Source organism: Ictidomys tridecemlineatus, chromosome 10, assembly GCF_052094955.1.
Source record: "Ictidomys tridecemlineatus isolate mIctTri1 chromosome 10, mIctTri1.hap1, whole genome shotgun sequence".
In the NCBI taxonomy this organism is placed as follows: Eukaryota; Metazoa; Chordata; class Mammalia; order Rodentia; family Sciuridae; genus Ictidomys; species Ictidomys tridecemlineatus.
The window spans coordinates 3,442,985-3,463,494 of NC_135486.1; the positions used below are offsets into that span (position 1 = coordinate 3,442,985).

At 46.4% G+C, this 20,510-nt stretch overlaps 2 protein-coding genes across 7 annotated transcripts in view; one reads left to right on the forward strand and one right to left on the reverse strand.

Moving 5' to 3' along the window:
* Dcaf6 (DDB1 and CUL4 associated factor 6) overlaps positions 1 to 8,819 on the forward strand; it is a 109,039-nt gene extending 100,220 nt beyond the window's left edge. For all 3 annotated transcript variants that reach the window (XM_078022260.1, XM_078022261.1, XM_078022262.1), the window contains 5 exons: positions 475 to 613; positions 2,345 to 2,501; positions 3,075 to 3,163; positions 4,830 to 4,935; positions 8,373 to 8,819. In XM_078022260.1, coding sequence (XP_077878386.1) covers positions 475 to 613; positions 2,345 to 2,501; positions 3,075 to 3,163; positions 4,830 to 4,935; positions 8,373 to 8,437 — 556 coding nt within the window. In that variant the 3' untranslated portion in view covers positions 8,438 to 8,819. The remainder of the gene's footprint in view (positions 1 to 474; positions 614 to 2,344; positions 2,502 to 3,074; positions 3,164 to 4,829; positions 4,936 to 8,372) is intronic.
* Positions 8,820 to 11,912: 3,093 nt separating this feature from the next.
* Positions 11,913 to 20,510, reverse strand: part of Gpr161 (G protein-coupled receptor 161) — a 33,445-nt gene continuing 24,847 nt past the window's right edge. For all 4 annotated transcript variants that reach the window (XM_078022264.1, XM_078022263.1, XM_021722688.3 and 1 more), the window contains 3 exons: positions 19,912 to 20,016; positions 18,789 to 18,908; positions 11,913 to 17,117 (listed from right to left, as the gene is read on the reverse strand). In XM_078022264.1, the coding sequence (XP_077878390.1) occupies positions 16,852 to 17,117; positions 18,789 to 18,908; positions 19,912 to 20,016 (491 nt within the window). In that variant the 3' untranslated portion in view covers positions 11,913 to 16,851. The remainder of the gene's footprint in view (positions 17,118 to 18,788; positions 18,909 to 19,911; positions 20,017 to 20,510) is intronic.

The window sequence follows — 20,510 nt, forward strand, 5'->3', positions numbered from 1 at the left end:
GTTTAAATCTCAAACTATTAGTTTATCACTTGCTATTATGTCTGACTAGTAGTTACTTTTGGTTTCTCTTTACACTTTTTATTTTTCCTAATATGAAGAGGATAGAGAATGTTGACTAGGAAATATTTTATTTGTAGTAAAATTGCACATAAATTTTGTGTGTATTCTGATTTTCTAAGGTAGCTTTTTAAAAAAACCAGTGTGTCGCATGCTGTTTCCTTTACTTTTTCAATGAGTACCAAATTTCTAAGTGATCTCTTAACTAAAATATTTTGTTATAGTAACTCAACTAGTCTGATGTAGTCTCACTGTTGTGTTTGCCTTTTTATGCTTTTGGTTGGGGGTGCATTCTTGAAATAATATATGTAAGTATGTCTTGGAGTCACTGTATTATGAAGTTCCTCATTGTCATTCTGAACTGCCCAGTGAATTTTTTTTTTAATTTTTCTGTTTTGTTCTAATACTAATACATAGGCGCTCTGCTGTTGCCCGCATTCAAGAGTTCTTCAGGCGGAGAAAAGAAAGGAAAGAAATGGAAGAACTGGATACTTTGAACATTAGAAGGCCTCTAGTAAAGATGGTTTACAAGGGTCATCGCAACTCCAGGACAATGGTACCAAATGCTCCTGGCGTTCTTGGGTGAAATTGCAGTTTCATTATATAAACGTTTTCCCCAAAATGATGGTCTTCCTACATGGCCAGCATGGTTTCAGTATAACACTGAACCTTCAGTCACCTTTTTACTCAAACATGGTTCTCTTAATCCTCTGATATATTATGAAAGAGCATTATTTTTAAAAGAAAATTCTACCCTTCTGAATAAATATTTATTGATCTTTCTTGTTTTAACATACACAGGTTGCTATGGCTTTACTTTCTTTTTTGCTCTTTCGTACTTGATGTCTACCAGGAAACCTGCTATAGATTTTTTTTTTTTTAAAGCATATATTAGCACCTTTGTTAGATTTGGAAAGAAGAACTTAGATTTGTGACATCCAGGTTGATTACAGAATAGAAACAAAACAACTTTAATTATGACATTTAGTAATAGAGTCTTTCAGGATTTTGAATATAACTATTACTTGGAACCATTCATGTATTATGACAGAATCTGTCTTAACCTGCTTTCTGTAGGATGTAGGTAGAAATTAACTTTGAGGTGAGAAAATAATAAGCTGGTTATTTCTGTGGATATCATCAATACTAACAGTTGAATCACTTTTTTAAAGGATTCTCCTTAATAGCAGTAACCAGCTTATGTTTTGTTCACTTTTCTGGTAAAAATTTTAGGTGAAAATAATTAGGGAAAGGGATTTTAAAAAGAAGACAAGTATTAAATGCAGCAGCAGTTCCAAGTGCCATCAAAGCTGGCTCCCCTCTTCTGTTTAAGCACCAAACATGGCACAGTAGCAGCTGCAGAAAAGATGTTTTTTTTAAAATCCTGATCTGAAGTTCAAAGATTTTTGTGATGATTCATTCATGTGTCTATCAAAAGATGTTGTTGTATTCCTTCTTGTGTTTGTTGTTCATATTCATTCTAGTATCTCATATTGCTTTTTCTTATTGCTTCATTAATGTAATTAGGTTTATATTTTCCAAGATCTTGAATTGTATAAGCTTCTGATTGCTAATGAAAAAGATTGGTATTTTTTGTTCCTTTGGTTAAATATAATTTGCTTTTTTTTTTTTCTTTCTCTTTTTCTTTCTTTCTTTTTTTTTTTGTTACCAGGGAATTTTAAATCCAGGGGTGTGTAACCACTGAGCCACATTCCCAGCCCTTTTCTATATTTTATTTCGAAACAGGGTCTCTCAGTATGTTGCTTAGGGTCTCTCTAAATTGCTGAGGCTGGCTTTGAACTCAGGATCATACTATCTTTAACCCCTGAGCCACTGGGATTACAGGCATGCACTACTGCACCTGCTGACAATTTCTTTTTTCTTTGAATCATTTAATTGTCTTATAAAGCAAAAATGGAACAATTTTGAGAGTTCAACACACATAAATAAATTTCTGTTATACTGCCAAAACTCAGAAATCCCATTCATTCATTTAGCAATCATTAGAAAAGTACCTGCTCCATGCCAATAGTGTTTCAGGTGCTATAAAAATAGTATCCAACAAAGCCAAGTCTGTTGTCAGGGGCACCTTGCAGTCCTTGCCTCTGTCTTATCCCTGCTAATGACTTAATGCTGGAAGACCAAGACATTCTTTGGGTTTTTAACTTTTTTGTTTTTCCAAGCCAATTTCTTTCAACTTTTTTTTTTTAACATAAGAATAGAATAGATCTTGTTTTGGTGTCTTTAATTTGAATTTTATTATAATTCACTTTTTTTAAACCCTTAGATAAAAGAAGCCAACTTCTGGGGTGCTAACTTTGTGATGAGTGGCTCCGACTGTGGCCACATCTTCATCTGGGATCGGCATACAGCCGAGCACTTGATGCTTCTGGAAGCGGATAACCATGTGGTGAACTGCTTGCAGCCACATCCGTTTGACCCGAGTAAGGCGCACCATTCCTCAGCACTGTGCTGTCCTGGTTTTGTACAATGCAAGCATCCCCCAGAGTGTCCTTCTGAGTGCCTCTGGAGCTGAGTGTGCTCTGCTTGCGTTTCGAACACTCTGCCGCAGCAGAATGGCTGAGCAAACAGGTTAAGAGTGTCTTTAGTAGCTCTCCTACATTTGATCTCATCAGCCATAGATGTCTGGAAGGACTAAACTTGGCATTATCCAAAGAACCTGGAAGTCTATTTAATCTTCACGTATCTGAATTAATTTACCAGAGCAAAAGAGCATTGGCTTACTCTTATGCTTGACCTTGTCATATGTCTTGCAATACAGCAGTGAATAAGCAGAAGTCTAAGGGACTTCAAAATGGTCTTAAGTTTTATTCAAGGGTTACTTTTCAGAGATCTTCAAAATATATTATCTTATATTCTTAATTAACAGGCAAAGGAACAGGTATGGTATCCCTTCAAGCTGGATTTTACTGTTTATATATATGCTTCATATGTTCATGTCTTGAATTAATGGCATGTTTCTAAGCTTTATACTAATATGTACATTTTATTTCTAGTTCTAGCCTCATCTGGCATAGATTATGACATAAAAATCTGGTCACCACTAGAAGAGTCAAGGATTTTTAACCGAAAACTTGCTGATGAAGTAAGATTTTTATTATACTTATGATAGGCCATGTTTAATTGGTTCCTAGCATGCTATTCTAAGGAAAAGCATAAAACAAGTTAATGCAGTTAGTGAGGTAAACTCTTAAAAAGAAAAATTAAGATAAAACATGCTTATAAGACTAGAGAGTTAAAACCAAAATGGTGTCTTGTAATTATATTATTGAAATTTAGTACTATCAGATTAGGTATGTCATGGTTTAAGACAAATAGATTTGGCTGGTGTGCTAATTATGATAAAAATCATTAAGAAATTCTGTCCTTTTAAAAATAATTGTGCACTATAAGCTACCCTCCCTAATCATAGACATTTTCTGTTTTTCTTAAAAAGGAAATGGTCTCCTCTGGAATCAGTTGGTAACAGAACAAATGATTAGAGAATCTTTTCCTTAATTACTGTATTTTAAATTTTCCTTAGCTTCTTGTTGAAGCAGAAATTTCCAAACTAAGTTCTGTAAAGCTCTCAGTTTCTTTTGAAATTAGGAGAAAAAGCAGGTGACAGGAAGACTGAACTCCTCCCGAACTTTAATGAGGGTTTTTATTTGTGGGTTTTTGTATGAGATTTCTTAGGAAAATGAGGGTCTGTTCTTAAAAGTGTAAGTTGGAAAGCACTACTTTACCAAGATGGACAGTTCACAGCACAAGCCACCACCTATGCTGATATTCATTGTATAGAGATTTATAAAACATATGGTATTTGTCAGTCATAGTGCTGACTTTGAAAAGATAAAACTTAAAGTCTAGTTGGAAAGGCATATAAACAAATAACTAGATTATAATGGGATCAGTATCAATTAGAGATATATACATGTTGTTTTGAAGCTGGAACACTGTGCTGGTAAATATGGTAGATGGGAAGGGGAGGTCTCCCCCAGAGATGTTGGGAACTAGACAAGGAGCAGAGGAGCTTTGAGCACAAGGCTTCGCACATGCCAAGAGACTGTAAGGTAGATGGACCGTCAGTGTGCATGAACCTCAGAGTATATAGACAAAGCATCTGAGTTGGATGGAAATGGTAGGCAGGACAGGTCTCTACAGGGCCCCCGGGCAACCCTGATGAACGTGGGACGGTTGTTACATCATAGGGTAACTTTTAAGATTACATCTTCTCTGACACTTTCTTTCTTCCTTTTCTTTTCCTGCCACATACTCTACTATTCCTCTTCTTACCTTTGCTCATGATTACACATTCGGTCCGTAGCTATTCATGAATATTATGCATTTGGGTACTGTTCTTGCTACTCAGTTTATTGCCAAAGCTTGCCCAAAAGTTTCTTTTTTACTTTGTCTCAGAATAGCATCTTCTCAAGGGATACACGTACGTGACTAGGGATAACAGTTTAACACGTTGTGTTGAATGAGAAATCAGCACAAAGACTGATCTGGACACGAGCCAGCACTGAAGAGCTCATTTGAACTCTGAACATTCTAAATAGTCACAACATTTCCTCTTAGTCTTTCTTCCAGTTAAAAGAGTGTTCTTTGATCTTCCTCCTTTAAATACAAGGTGAACTAATTATTTGCCATTGAGTAGCTGAAAGGCAAATGAAATCATTCCTGCTGGGATCTACTAATTTCTTAAGATTTCCTTCATCAGATAGAGCAGATAGCCACTCTGTCAACGTGGTTGCTTACCTTGCTTGTAGGTCATAACCCGCAACGAGCTGATGCTGGAAGAAACCAGAAACACCATCACCGTCCCAGCCTCTTTTATGCTGAGGATGTTGGCCTCTCTGAATCACATCCGAGCTGGTAAGAGTTTACTATTCTATTAATATTGTTATATTTGTACAACATCTTAATAAAAGTTCTACTTCAAAGGGATTTATATAATTTCCTTAATATCACAAAATGAAAGCAACTTAACTAGGATTTCTGTGAACACTTGACCTTTTAGCAGTGATTTATATTGAAAAATGGTCAAAATGAAACTTTTTTTTTTTTAAACAGGGGGAGAGAGAGAGAGAATTTTAATATTTATTTATTTTTTTTTTTAGTTTTCGGCGGACACAACATCTTTGTTTGTATGTGGTGCTGAGGATCGAACCCGGGCCGCATGCATGCCTGGCGAGTGTGCTACTGCTTGAGCCACATCCTCAGCCCCAAAATGATACTTTTATCAGCTCCTTTTTTTTTTCTCCTCCTCAGAGTACAGACTGTACATAAACCTTAAAATGTTAAAATAGTATATATATATATATATATATATATATAAATTTTTTTTTTTCTTTTTGTACCAGGGATTGAACCCAGGGTACTTAGCCATTGTGCTACATCTTCAGCCCTTTTTATTTTTTATCTTGAGACAAGTTCTCAGTAAGTTACTTAAGGCCTAAGTTGCTGAGACTGGCTTTGCAATTGAAATCCTCTTGCCTCAGCCTCCTAAGCCAGTGGGGTTATTGGCGTGCACCACTGTGACCAGAAATATGTATACTTTAATAGATTTATTTAAAAATAGCCCAGATAAAAGCATTGTAATATGCTAAGATTTAACAGATAGTTTAGTGTTTTTTTTCAATTTTTTGTTTTATATTATAAACTGAGATTCAGAGCCACAGATAAACCAAAAATCCATATAATACAGCTAAGATTTAAGAGGAAATTGAAGAATCTGTATTCACAACAACAGAAAAAGTTCAGTATTCATTATTATAAACAGTATTTATCTCTTTTCACTGGTTTCATGATTTCTTCATATTAGATATGACTGATTGTTTAGTAATAATAGCTACCATTTATAGAGTACATATATGTTAAGTATTATGTAATCATTTCAGAGATTTATCCTCTTTCAGCCCCAACCCTTTACAAAGTACGCTATTTTTAATACTTGCACCAGATCACACATCTAATAAATGTCGTCAGCCTGAATTTGAAACTAGCTTCCAAGCCCTTACTTCCATTGACCCATTTGTTTCTTCCCTGTGACATATTCAGGTCGCTAAGGCATGCGGTCCTCTGGTGATCTGATCCCAGGCCACATTTCTTGCTTTGCTTACTATAATCCTTCAGAAGACTTCCTGGGAGGTCCAAGGAATTAAATAGTAGCTCCATCCTACTACAGCTGTGATTTTTTAAAAATTTATTTTCCACATTTTTTCATTGGTGCATTATAGTTGTGCATACTGATAGGATTTGTTTTTACATATTCATGCATCTTCACAATATTACAATATAATTTGGTCAATATCATTCCCCAGCACTCCCACGCAGCTGTGATTTTTTTTTTTAATGAAGGATCCTCATCAGATCACCTCTGGGGCTTTTTAAAACTATAAAGAATCAAATAATGTGATTCTATCCCCTAAAGATTCTGATTCATGTTATCTGAGTAGGGTGTGATCTTCTGTATTTTAAAGAGACAAACAAAATTATTCTCATGAATAATAGTTGACTAAAAATTTCTAGGATACGTCCTTTTTTTTTTTTTTTGTCCTGGGGATTGAAAGCAGTGGCATTTTATCACTGAGCTACATCCCCAGCCCCCATTTTTTTGTTTTGTTTTGTTTTTTGTGGTACCAGGGTTTGAAATGGGGGGCATTCGACCACTGAGCCACATTGCTGGCCCTATTTTGTATTTTATTCAGAGACAGGGTCTCACTGAGTTGCTTAGCACCTCACTTTTGCTGATTCTGGCTTTGAACTTGCAGTCCTCCTGCCTCAGCCTCCCAAGCTGCTGGGATTACAAGTATGGGCCACTGCGCCCAGCTCAATTTTAATTTTGAGACATGGTCTTGTTAAGTTTCTGGGGCTGTCCTTAAACTGAGACACTCCTATTTCAGCCTTCCAAATTGCTAGGATCATGTATGCCACCACATCTGGCTTCTAGGCCACTTCTTGAAATGTAAGGCAGTTCCAATATCCTCTAAGAGCTTTGAGAAGCTTTGGAAAAAGGTAATGGTGTGTATGGACCATTCTAGGCTCTTAGAATATTTTAGAATCCAAACTGGTTTCTCCCCTGCTTAAAATTCTTTTCTACCTTTCCATGTTTTTAAGATTGAATCTAAATATATTAACGTGAAATTTTACATTAGCTCTTGATATTTCTCCTTTATACCTGTGGACCTTGGAGATCTCAATAGCCATTGTTTGTGTGGTGGGTTTTCAGTACCTGTCATCAAATAGAAATCAGTTATTTGACAGATCGCTCCATCAGCAAATGATGTCTACTCTCCTCCAAAAGATACCTGCCTTTGCAACCATTCACCTACCTGTGGTCTCATTTTTACTGTTGCCCTCATAAAATAAGATTTTCACCCAGCAACCAAGTAGGTCAGAGAACTCTCTTTTTTCTTTTATGGTACTAGCAGTAATGTCAGAGACAATAACATGCTGTCAGGCAGCATCAGCCATCTCAAAGTCTGTGGGCTGCCTCATCAAGTCTCTTCGGTTGCCACACTACAGATGAAGATGGGGAAATAGGATAAAGAGGAAACGCTACCGCTTTCAAGTCAGAGAATCCGCAGTAAAGGGTTAGGCCAAAGCATGCCCCAAGGAGACAGGCGAGGGCCAAGAACTTTACACAATTGCGGTAGTTTTCAAATATATCAAGATCTGTACAAGTTTTTTTTTTTTAATATTTGTGTTTTGTATATGTAAAACTTATGCTTTCTTGTGCATGTCCACGCTGGGTGCCATGGCACATGCCTGTAATCCCAGCGACTTCAGAGGCTGAAGCAGGAGGATCCCAAGTTTGAGGCCAGCCTCAGCAGCTTAGGGAGAACCCTGTCTCAGTATAAAAAGTAACAAGGGATGTGGATGTAGTTCAGGGTTAGAACACCCCTGGGTTTAATCTCCAGGACCAAAAAAAAAAAAAAAAAAGAGAGAGAGAGAGTGGCAGGCAAGCAGGCAGGGAAGAGCTGTATGCATATCCTGTATGCCGTATATTTACCTTCGGAGGCAAAATTAAAAACTTACCTACATACAGTTGTGAACTGGTTTTACATATGTTTTCTGAATCATGTAGAAAAATATTTATAGTTTTAATATTAAAAGCATTTCTTTTTTTTTTTTAATCTTAGTTGGGAAACTTTTTTTTTTTTTTACTTTATTTTATTATTTTTTTTAATGTGGTGCTTAGGATCAAACCCAGGGCCTTGCACGTGCCAGGCGAGCGCTCTACCGCCGAGCCATAACCCCAGCCCCTTAAAAGCATTTCTTTATGTGATTGTCTTGTCCGTTTTTTCCAGACCGGTCGGAGGGTGACAGGTCAGAAGGCTCTGGTCAGGAGAATGAAAATGAAGATGAGGAGTAACCACCTCTATTTGGCAAGCACTTGGATGTTCTGGAATTTGTATAAGACATTCATTATATTTTTCCTTTACAGAACTTTAGTGCAATTTTAAGGTTATGGTTTTTGGAGTTTTTCCCTTTGGGGGGATGACCTGACATTAGTTTGGAGTGAGTGTGTGCATGAATTTGGGAGAGTGCGTAAAACAAAACACAATGTTTTTACAGCTTTCTGCCGTGTGTGAGGAGTGCTGGAAGACAAGGTGCAATACGCTCCCTGACCTGCAGGGGGTTCAGGACAGTGCCGAGGGTCCTTTTCATTGTAGGGAGAATGCGGGTCAAATAAATTTCTACACTTGCCGTTTGCATGTTTGTCGCTTTGTAATTAAAGAAGTTGGTTGTTTTAAGACATCCTAAAATGGAGTTTTTATTGAATGCCTTGCTGTTTACCTGCCTTTTCCAATCTTTCTGTAATGAAAAAGGACTTTCTCTATTCTTTTTAAATTTAATAACATTTTCCTTTTTTACTTCAGTGGGATGATAAAATCACACTAAAGGCTTTTCACTTCTCTTTTCAAAGCCCTTGATCTTTGCCTGTGGTCGTCCTCCCATGATCAGTGGTGCCTGGTACACTCAGTCACTGAAGCAGCATGGGTACAAGCTGCTTCTGAAGGTGCTGGTTTCTGGTTTTTTACCTCTGTCTCCAAATTCCAGATTTCACTGTAAGCTGTTGACCATCCAGAGTTTTTGTTTTGTTTTGTTTTGAGGGGAAGGGTGGTACTGGGGGTAAAAGCCAGGAGAACTTTACCACTAAGCTATATCCCCAGAACTTTTTTTTTTTTTTTTTTTTTTAAGATAGGGTTTTGCTAAGCCTGCCTCAGACTTGCAGTGTTCCTGCCTCAGCCTCCAAGTCACTGGGATTACAGGTGTGCGCCACTGCACCCAGTGTCCCCTTCCCCTCTAGCAGGACCGACATAGTTTACACCTAGGCCTTTGTACCTTAGAGGTTATGCCCTGAAACTGTTCCTGTAGGCTTAACCCTGCAGGCATCCTCCCTCCCCATTTCTAAATTTATTCTATTGGTCTTTCCCTCAGTCTAATTGTATGTCACATCTCCTCAATCCTTTTACAAAATAAGGAAAATCGTTTCTTAATACCAAACTATTCTCTCTTTATATACTTTCTAATTTCTCTACTCTGGTAATTATCTAAATGAGCACAGCATATATATCTGTGACTTTTTTTGTGCTGGTTTCCTGATGTCTAAAGCCTCTCAGAAGCTGGACTTGCTAGGTGGGGAGAGGGGCGTTAATCTGTTGTGTCCTTGGGGGCAGAAAATCAAGTATGGTAGAGTGGTTGTCCACTATTCACTGGTTCAACAGGATAATTTCAAAATCAGTATCTCTGTCTCTCTCTGTCTCTGTCTCTCTCTCACGCATACACACACACACACACACACACACACAGCATTGCTGTTATAGATTTCTGGGATAACATGTTGATTCTTCTTTTCTAAGAAGAAGATAACTTGAAACTACAGCCTGAGCTCTTGGAACTGTCTCCCTGCAGAGGAGAGCAGCAAACCCACAGCCTCTCTGTGACGATTCCCACTAGCAGCTCTCTTTACTGGACCTCCTTACCAGCCAACAGTTGGAGAAGAAATAAAATTACATGCTTGGATTACTGTTACTCACCTGGAAATAGCCACTCAGTGCTGCCAAAATTATAGCCGTGACATGGGAAAGAAATGTGGAGTTGTCAGGGTCAGAGCTGTAGATTCATGAACCTCATCCATCACTGCCAGCACCAGCACCACTTGCTCTTGACTGTATTCTGGAGGTGGAAACCAGACCCTCGAAGGCTGCATGGTGACCAAGAGGCCAGTGCCAACATAAATCTGATAGACCTCCATGGTCAATTCAAACAGAGACCCCTCCTGGTTAATGCTTTTAGTGTGTTTGCTGTAACGGCTGATTTTTTTTTTTTTTAGAGAATTTTAATATTTATTAGTTTTCGGCAGACACAACATCTTTGTTGGTATGTGGTGCTGAGGATCGAACCCAGGCCGCACGTGTGCCAGGCGAGCACGCTACCGCTTGAGCCACATCCCCAGCCCACAGCTGATTTTTTTTAATCAAAAGTAATACATATCTTTCCGTTTAATTAGCAGTAGTTTAAATATACCTTTTATTTTCAGAAATCTAAATATCCTGGGAAAAAAGGGACTGAGACATAACCTGTCTTCAGCTGGGCCATGAACAGCCTCACTGTGGCCAAGGAGAGCCTCTCCTGCATGGAGCATCAGAGACCTCTCCTCCCCCTGAAGTGGCACAAGCCCAGAGCCACCACCTGCCAAAAGGAGATGGTTAGCTTTGTGAAGCAAGGGAAATGGCTTCACCATCTGGCACTTGGTGGACAAAGCCATAGAGGTGTGTCTGTGTTATTCAGCGTGGCGAAGGGTCAGAGCCTTAGCAAACAGGTTAATGACGCCACGATTCCTGGAGGGTACCGTGGTTTTGGTTTCTGGTTCTCAGCTACTTGTGTGCCCTGCTCAAGCCTTTTGTTTTCTTTGGGTTTTTGGTTCTTCTCTGAAGCAGGGGTGATTATACACCCTCCATCCCATGTCACAGGGGATGTTTTAGGAACACAGCACACAGTAGGTGTCACTTCTTCACTGATAAAGCAGTAACGTGGATATGCTGTAGAGGGTGTAGGGAAATCAAGAGGACAGAGGCTACTGGAGGACTCAGGAGGGTCGAGAGCAGGAGAAGTAACAGAAGGTGGTCAAGTGGCTTTTCTCCACCCGCACAGGTGCTGACGGGGAGGCTGTGGCTGGGGGAGGGCGAGAGGTACAGGACTGCTTTGCACAGTTCTCCTGTGAACCTGAAACTGCTCTGAAAATTTTTTTTAACTTGTCAGAGGAATTAGGACCTCTGTCCATAGGGAAACCACAGACTCAGTAACTCAGGATTAGGGCAAGACTTGCAGGGAGGCGGCAGTGAGAGGAAGCGTTCCATAGAGGCCCAAGGAGCAAGGCTGGACCCTGGGGCTCCCTCAGGAAACAGAAGGTGGCTTCAGCGGTGACAGTAGGGTCAGGCAAAAGTGGTGGGTTCTGTTGCTACATCTCAATGATATGATCTGCCTCTCACCCTCTTTGACTTTGCTTATGGGACAGAGAATACATATCTTTTGATTGATGGATAAATGATAAACCACTGATGTTCATTAAATCTCCTTTTAAAACTTTGGGCTTAAGAGTGTTTTTTGGGCATGCTGAGAATTATTCGTTTAATGATATTCCATGAATGTAATTGCCATGGGGAGTTATGAAAATGCATGAATGGATATACCTGTTGAGTAATAATCTGCCCCGGAGTCCTCTCCCTCAGGGGAGGCCAGAGATAGGAACAGGACTGCAAAAACGGGGAGGGGAGAGGCACCCAGAATCATCCACAGGCCCAAGTCCCAGTGCAGAGTCACAATTTCTACCACTATACATGTACCAGAAACACATTTAATCAGACAAACCTATTCTAAATAACACTTATTTATAAATATTGATTATAATCCTAAACATTTTTCTTCAAAAAAAGAAAATCCCAAAAATTCAAGTTAAATGTATTTCAGGATTAGTTGGGCTTTTTGTTTGTAGTGCAGCTTTTAACACCCAGTGCATTCAGGTGTCCATTGTCAGAACACAGCGCAGGACTGTCCCTTGGGCGTGTGCAGACACTGATGGACAGGCACAGCCTGCGCTGCGCTCGGTGGGTCTTGACTGCCAGGAGTTGGGGTGATTGGCATTGGTTCATGGCATCTCAGAATGGTGGTGTGGAGGAAAGGAGGAGTGTGACTGCTCAGGAAATGCCTCTGAGGGAAATGAACACAGCTATGTGGATTATATCCAGTGTTAAAAGGAACACTGGCCAAAACTGTGTTCCTGGTAATCTTATGCAGATTTGGGTTTGTGCTTTGAATTCTTCTCAACAAATCTTAATTGCTTTCCTTGTGTTTTCAGTTTTTGAGATCAGGCTGCAGATATTAACACCTCCCATGCCCTTTGGTTGATGGTAGTTCTTTCTGCCTACCTTACAGAGCCTCTGGCCTGTTCTGATAACAGTGACTGTTTGTTTTTTGTTTTGGTACCAAGGATTGAACCCAGGGGTGCTTAACCACTGAGCAACATCCCCAGCCCTTTTTATATTTTATTTAGAGACAGGGTCTTGCTGAGTTGATGAGGCTGGCTTTGAAAGGGCGACCCTCCTCCCTCAGCCTCCCTAGCCACTGGGATTGCAGGCGGCTATCACTGCACCCAGTGTTAACAGCGACTTTTAACTATCCCTCATCCTCTGGGGCTACAAAGAGAAGACTCCCTCTCTTTGTGGAGAAGACCTGGAGTTTGGCCCTGCTTTTGGCTTAACTCTTTGAGACCTCAGGCAGTTTTCTTGGGCCTTCCTGGATTGTTTGTCCCCTCTCTGACCATAAGGATGGCGTTGGTCTGCCCTTCCCATCCTCATTTATGGCTAGTCATGGCCATTTTTCCAAGCATCAGGCTGAGATTGACTTCCTCTCCCCTGTGGGTTCTGTGTTCACTGCAGGTAGCAGCATGGATGCCTGTCTCTGCCTCCTCCCTCAGAGGCTTGGAGCTCTGGGTGCTGTGACCAAAGAGCCACAACCCATCAAGCCTGTCACTGCTGGGGAGAGCTGTCCTCACCACCTGAGGAGCACCTCCCAGTGAGGATGCCCCTGCTCTGTAGAATTAAGATCGTGATTTGGGACTCATCCTCTCTCATGGTCATTCAGGGCGACACAGAAGCACGTTGTCTTTGCAAAGAGCCATTCGCATGGGGGAAGGGCGTTTCTAGTAGAGGCTCCTGCTCCCTCAGACTCCTTAGGCTCCTGGTGCTACTCAGCACTCCCTCCCTACCTCCCTGTTGCCGTCCCCTTCCTCACAGTCCTTTTGTGCTGCTCAGCAAATGACAGCTGTCAGCACCTCCATTCTAGGATAAAGTTATCTTTCAACAACTTCTCACTTTTTGCCAGGGAGACCCCTGTAAAAGGAACAATCCAACCTGATCGGGGAGCGCCTGAGGAGAAGAGCCACTGGCCCTGCTCTCCCGCAGCCTAGGCCCTCCCTGGGTGCTTTGCCCACGTTCCTGTCATCCCTCTGAGGGACTCCTCCCTAAACTCTTGTGTCTCACACCGAAACAGATTCCAGAACTTTGCACATGAAACCAAGCAGCTTGCCCAGAAGACCCAGCCACTAGGCGGCAGCCTGAGCACACCACAGAACCCCAGCATCCCGCTTCTGGGGCAGGCTGTCAGAGCTCACAGTGCTCAGTCCCTCCCAGTCAGTGCACTGTTCCTCCCTCTCCTGCTCTGGCCCTGTCTGCCTTGGCCTGTTGCAAATATTGAGTTAGTGTATTGGTGGTTCGATTCTTTGCAGAAAGACCCCAAGCAGCTCTGCAAATGAGAATCAAGGAACCTGAGCATCAGGTGGTCCTGTCTTGACTCTCCACCCACTGCTCCAGGAGCTGATTAGCTTAGGGCCATACAGCTGAGCAGAGGTGGTAACTAAATGAATGGGAACAGTGGGCGGGGAGGATCAAAGCAGGGTGGCCCTCAGCCACCAGTCCTCTCATTCTCAGCCATGCTGCTGCCACCTGGCGTCTCAGGACCTGAGCTCATCTTCACGTGGCCAGAGAAAGGGCCAGGTGCTGAGCTGGGTTCCTCCGCGTGGGGCCCTGTGCCTCCTGGGCCACAGCAGCCCCCACTGCTGGCATCCAGAGCAGCACAGGGCCGAGCCAGATGTAAATCTCAGTGAAACAAGCAAAGACTTGCAAAAGCCCTACAAGTTTTCCCCTTTCAACAAATCCAGAAGATGTGGGTCTGGATTTTTATTTTTGTTGTGTTTTGTTATGTTTTTTCGTGGTCCTGAGGATTGAACCCAGGACTCTCATGCATGGTAGACAAGCACTCTACCCTTGAGCTACACCCCTGCCAGGACTGAGGTTTTTAAATAAAAGTGGCCAGATGTCCCACCTGCACTGTCCATGGGTTCACCACGTATGAGCGTGGGTTTAGCTGGGGGTTCTGAGCTGCAAAAGCAGTGTTCTCCAAAATGCTTGGGGACTATAGAATGTTCTTGCCCCCTGGTGCCTGCACACACATCCCTCTAGCTCAACCGAGCCAATCTGAATTTCTGAATACTGCAGAATATGGTTCTAGTTTCCAGACATCCTTCAAGACAGCCGCACTGTCACCAATTTGGGGGTCTCCATAACTCCCTGGTTGGAAATACCCACCTCTATTTCTAGAATCACTACTTGACTTGTATTAGAATCACATTTCCCAGGTATTTCTCCCAAAATTAGGGAGAAAATACTCTAGTGTTCTTGCCCCTAGCACCTAGCTTGGTGCTTCGCAAACAGCAAGTGTGCAGTGTCCAGTAGAAGAGTAAAATGAATGGACCTCACTCAGTAAGGAAGGTGAATCCTTTTGTGAGATGCAGTTTTTCTAGGATAATTCAGACTAGATCCTACTGTATCCCAGCTGGTCTGTGGCCAGCAGTGGGGGCTTGGAGTCTGCATTCCTTCCCTAGAGCAGCATAATCGGGAGATTTCCTCAGCCCTTGGGTCCCAAGCCAGTTTACTGCACTCAGAAATCCCTAAACAGGAACTCATTCCAGAGGTAAGGTTCTGCCCTGTTCTACCTCTGTGCATACTAATCAGGAACATGGTCCCTTCTGAAACAGGACAGGATGCACACAGATATACATAGAAAACGGACACCACCTGGCAGCGGGAGCGTGGGCTGCCTGTGGGCCAGCAGCGGAAGCCAGTGTACCTGCCTTGTTGAGGTCAGGCACTATGAGGTGGCTGCCCTAGCCTCATAGAAGGTCTTCCGTGAGCTGCAGGGCAGGGACCAGCCAGCCACTGGTATCTGCCACACGGCAAAGGCTGCCTCTCCAGAGGATGGTGAGACTCCCAAGAGGCACACTTTGGAAGCATCCACAGCAAGTTCTGGAAGTACCCCTGCTGACCAGGGCAAGGGAGAGTCCTGAACTTGGCTTGGGTGATCACCAGGCAGAAGGGCAGCACAGGAGGGAGTTCACCACAGCAACTACAAGCCCACACTCCAAGGGCTGATGCAAATCAACAGGAAGAGAGGAACCTGGCCACAGAAACACCTCACCACTGTGCCTCCACCTCTGGGGCCACACCCTCCTCCTCCCTCACTCTTGTGGCTGGGCACTCCGTCAGGGCTGTGCTCCAAACAGCAAGCCACACAGGCCATGGCCAGGGCGGACTGGCAGTGCTTCACACCCATCAGGAGCTACACCCAGGTGTACCAGTTCTGGTCTCGTGCTCCACTTCCGAAGGTTTTTTCCCTGTATCTAATTTATCAATTCAGCGATATCCTAGAAGAGCAGAAGCTAGAAATGATCTCGGAGACCACAGGTCAACTCCCCACTCCCCTTTCCCATTTTACAAAGGATGTCGAGAGGTGACAGGGTGTCCCATGATGTGGGGGCCGAGGCAGAGCCGGGCCCAGGACTCGAATTGCCTAGTCCAGGTACAGTGCCTTCTATCCTGTGCTGCCCCCGGGCCACAGTAACAGGAACTTCCTCCCAGGAGTAGCCGTGTGGCCCCGAGGCCAGCCCTTCTCACAGGGCACTTAGACAGGACCAGCAGAAACTGCCCTCCTACTAACAGTGTCTGTTTCTTGGCTTGGCTTGGTGCCACAACCCTAGTCAGTCTCAGTGACGCACTGACCTGTCCTCACCAGATGTGTTTGCTTGTTAAATTCTGGAAGTGGAACACTTGGTACCTGCCTTTTCTGTCTTATTTATAGTGGTTTCTCCCTTCTTTTGAAATACCAAAAAATCTGCCAGTGGGGAGGTGGAAGGGTCCTGCAGCCTGTGGGCCAGGTCCTAACCAGATCCCTGCTCCTGGATGCTCCCCGTGGACTATTGGGTACCTGTGGCTGCCCCATGCTGCCTGCCTGGAGCCCACAAAGCTCAGGACAAGCTGCAGGTTAGGGAGTGCCTTGCTGCGCTCAGCCACACTAGGCCGCTTCTGCCCAAGGCGTCGGGGACAGTGTGCGGCTGGACTCCTGGTACAGGTTGTGAAGAAGAGAAAAGGGTCCGTACAGTGGTCTCCTCCAAGTCCCTGCTCCTCCTGTGGGCCACACCTCCATCTTCCCTGGGTGCTTCAGATGCCTCTGGTTCTGTCACTGGGACCCAGAAGCAGCCGACACACATCTCACAGCAGATACTGAAGTCACAGACCGGTGCCATCATTTTCAGTCCCTCCGCGGCTGCACACCAGGCGCTTCCTTCCCTGAGCGTGATGACATGTCCCAGGCCCTGGCACAGATGGCCGGGGACTCCGTGAAGGCCAGCACCCCTGGCTCCATCCAGCCCAGCCCTTCCTGGGGCCCTCATCTCTCTTCTGCAGCTAAAATGTTCCCCTCTTCAATGCTCTGCAGCTGCAGCCGCTGACTCGCAAGAGCCCTGCTGCCTCGGCGACCCCCGGGGCCAGCCCCTGGGACAGTTCGTGCTGAGAATAAGACACCCGGCAAAGCCTCCTCCCCGAATAAGTTGATTTTGGCCTCAGCCTCAATGGCTCTAGCCAAGCTGGCTGCATAGCTGTCCAAGGACTTGTGTACTTCGGCTTTCACATGGAGGACAGAGTTCCGGGCAGCTTCTGGGGAGAGGGCAGAGAGAAGTTAGCAGAGGGCCAGGACCAGTGGCTGTGCTGCAGAGGCGGCCGCAGCTGCCCTGCCCTGAGAGGGGAGGCACACGGAGGTGGCAGACGCCAGACTCCCCAGCTACCATCCTGGACTCCCAACTCGCTACCCAGAAACTCTCGGAAGTTACTGAGTCTGGCCTTGGTTCCTCATCTGCACAGAGGAGGGCAATTACTTCCTAGGGTCTCTGCAGTACAAGTGAGTTCCTTTCAAGATGCTCAGCCATCTGGGAAGAGCTCTCTGCTCTTCCGGATCCCCAGCTTCGGGTACCATCCGTGGCTGCGACCACTACAGACCCAGATGCCAGCCCTCTCCTCTCCACATTGCTAGAGCTTCCTAAGCCATGGGACCTCAGGGTGGAGAGATGTTAAGGAACCCTACCAGGATTGGGACCGCTGGCGACCGACACGAACAGGACAGGGAGGCCGCTCCTCACGTCACACCCTGGCCCTACATCACAGACGCACTGCCTTTCTCATTTCCTAAGGAGCAGCAACCTACTCACCCCCTGCCTTTTGTGTCAGCATGGGATCACACTCAGGGGCTCCACCACTGAGCTGCATCCGCTAATCTTTCTTTTGAGACAAGGTCTCAAGTGCTCATTGGGTTGCTGAGCTGGCCTTGAACTTCCCATTCTCCTGCCTCAACCTAAGTCAGCCTCCTGAGTGGCAGGGACTCCAGGCGTGGGCCATATGCCCAGCTTACATGCCACTCTCCAGGAGGGCAGAGAGGAGAGGACCAGCCTCCCTGCTCTGCCCCTCACGGGGCAGGGTGGCACCCTGCCAGTGCCTTCTCTTTCAGGCCTGCAAAAAGGTGCTTTCAGAGCTGCCCTCCCAGGATGCAGGTGTGAAGGGACAGGTGGTCCTGGGTGGGATGATCATTTCTGTAAAAATGATAATTATGAAGCCTGTGTGGCTGCTGGTCCACGCTCCATTCTCGACTCTGTGCAGTGGATGACTCGGTCTCTTCCTCGCTGCCCTGCATGACCACCTCTGTGTTCACTCTGAATTCAGGCAGGACATTAATTGTGTAGAGAGAAAGTAGAAGAAACGAATGATGCGCTACAGACTCTGCTGGGCCCGTCCTCATGTTTGCATTCACCATTCTGGAGACTTAAAGCCCCGGCCCCTCCGCCACATCCACCTCCCAGCCACGCTGCTGCTGCCCGCCCTCGAGTTCAGGGAACAGAGTCTGAAATCTGTGGGCAGCTGGTGGCTCCGTGGTGGTCCCTGGACTCGGCAGGCTGTACCCCGAGGCCCAGAGCAGCAGGGGCAGGGTGTTCAGAACAGGCCGAGCGGGAGATGGAGGGAGGGGCTGCAGCGCCCACCTCAGCTTAGGGGCAGCTGCGGCTTCTCCTCGCTGGCCAACTGGAAGGAGCTGTGCCTCAGAGGCCAGGTCCACGTTCCTAACCGAGAGGGAACCAGGACCTGGGCGGTGTGCGGGCAGCTGGGCAGCTGCTTTCCCGGCTTAGATGCCGCTTGCTCTGAGCTGGGAGCCCGCGGACTCCAGTGAGACCGGCAGGGATGGGAATGGGGGGGGTCTGGGGCGGGCAGGGCCTGGCCAAGCCGTCTCCCTCAGATCCTCCTGTCCCCGCTCTTTTCTTGAAGCAGTCCGTCACAGAGACCCACCTTTGATTTGCTCCACTTCATCCTCAAATGTCACCGAGCTCCTCCTCTTGGGCGGGCAGGTGCAGTGGGCGGGCGGGGTGTCCTCAGAGGCACAGTCTTCCAGCAGCATCACGTCTGTCCCTGAGGCAGAGGGTGGACTGTGCAGTCTGATAGCAACGCCAGGTCCCCTCCCTCCCCACACCCCTCGGCCCTCTCCCTTCCTTCAAACCCTGGTCAGGGGCAGCGAACTGCCCTGCAGCACCTCCCCGAACCGCCCCAGCCATCACTGCACTCTGGGGTCCGCACACAGCAGGGGGCGGCCTCCATACACAGAACCCGCGCGGTGTCCCCCCTGGGCAGTGGGCTATGAGCCACCCACACGGGTGCTGCCAGACTAGGAGGGGCAGGCGGGCAGGGCTGCGGGAGAGGGTCTCTGGGGGACCCCTTGGGTGCCATGTGCCCATGGTTGAGACAAGTGCTACACAAACACGGAGACTTGGAAGCTTGAAGTTCTTAGGGAATCAAAAGGAAAAACAAAGGATTTTGGGGAGCGGCCAGTGGAACACCCCTGCCCAGGCCACTGCTGTGAGCTGGGCACTGCCACCTTCATGCCCCAGCAGGACGGGTGACAGGTGTGGCCAGTGCCCTGCTTCTTTCACTGGCCCCATGGAGACCCTGGCAGCCTCTGGGTGGGGGGCTCACCCAGGCCCACAGTCCCAGAACGGGGCTCACAGTGCAGGCCCAGTGGGCAGGGAGGGGCTCAGCGAGACTGGGTGGGCTTGGGAGGTGCTTCTCCCAGGCAGGAGGCGAGGTGGACCACAATGACAAGGCCACAGCTCGCCGGGAGCTTCCTCTATGCCAGGGACAGACGCCCTCTGATACCGGGGCTTTTGCCCCGCTTTGCCAAGTGGGGACCCTTGGGTGCGTGAGACGAAGCAGCTTGCCCAGGGCCAGCGGGAGACAAGGCCAGCAGGTGGACTCCAGGCCTTCTGGTCAGAGGTTATTAGAATTAGAAAACAAATTACTTTTGAATCAACTTCTGACACTTTCGACCACAGAGCCACCCCGGGCAGGAGAGCGGCCCAGAGCTGCCTTCTCACAGGGCCGCGGGGCACAGCGGCAGAAGGCCCCCCAGCAAGCTTACCCGAGTCCCGGGAGCAGCTGAAGCCAGTGTCGCCCGTGCTGCTGCTGTGTCCCAGGGGCTGGCCTCCTGCCATGAGGGCCGTGAGGTGCGGGGACAGGCCCAGGTCTGAAAAGCAACAGGGGTGTGTGACACGGTGACCAGTGGCTGACCCCCACGCCCCTCTGCCTGGCCTCCCTGGCAAAACTCGCTCTGCGCCCTGGAGGAGACCTCCGCTGCCCCCCGTCCCCCTGCCCATCCCACTGGGACAGGCCTCGGGTCTCCACCGGGAGCCCGGCAGTGAGGCGGATGCGGAGGTCAGACCCCGGGTCCCCCTCCCGAAATCCTGCTCGAATACAAAGGAGGACAGGATGCTGAGAGCTGGAAACACATGTAAGGATGGGACTCGGCCTGGGAAGGGGACCAAGGCGGGCAGGGCAGGGCCAGCAGGCGTGGGCACCCGAGGCCAGGCGCTGCTGCAGGCAGGCCAAGCAGGGCCCTAGGCCTCTCGGCCCTCAGCCTCGATGCCCGACCCCCAGGGCTGGCAGAGGTGGGAGTCGTGGGCACAGCCAGGGTGGGCTGACACGGGGGACACCGGGAGTGAGAAGTCCCACTGGACCCGC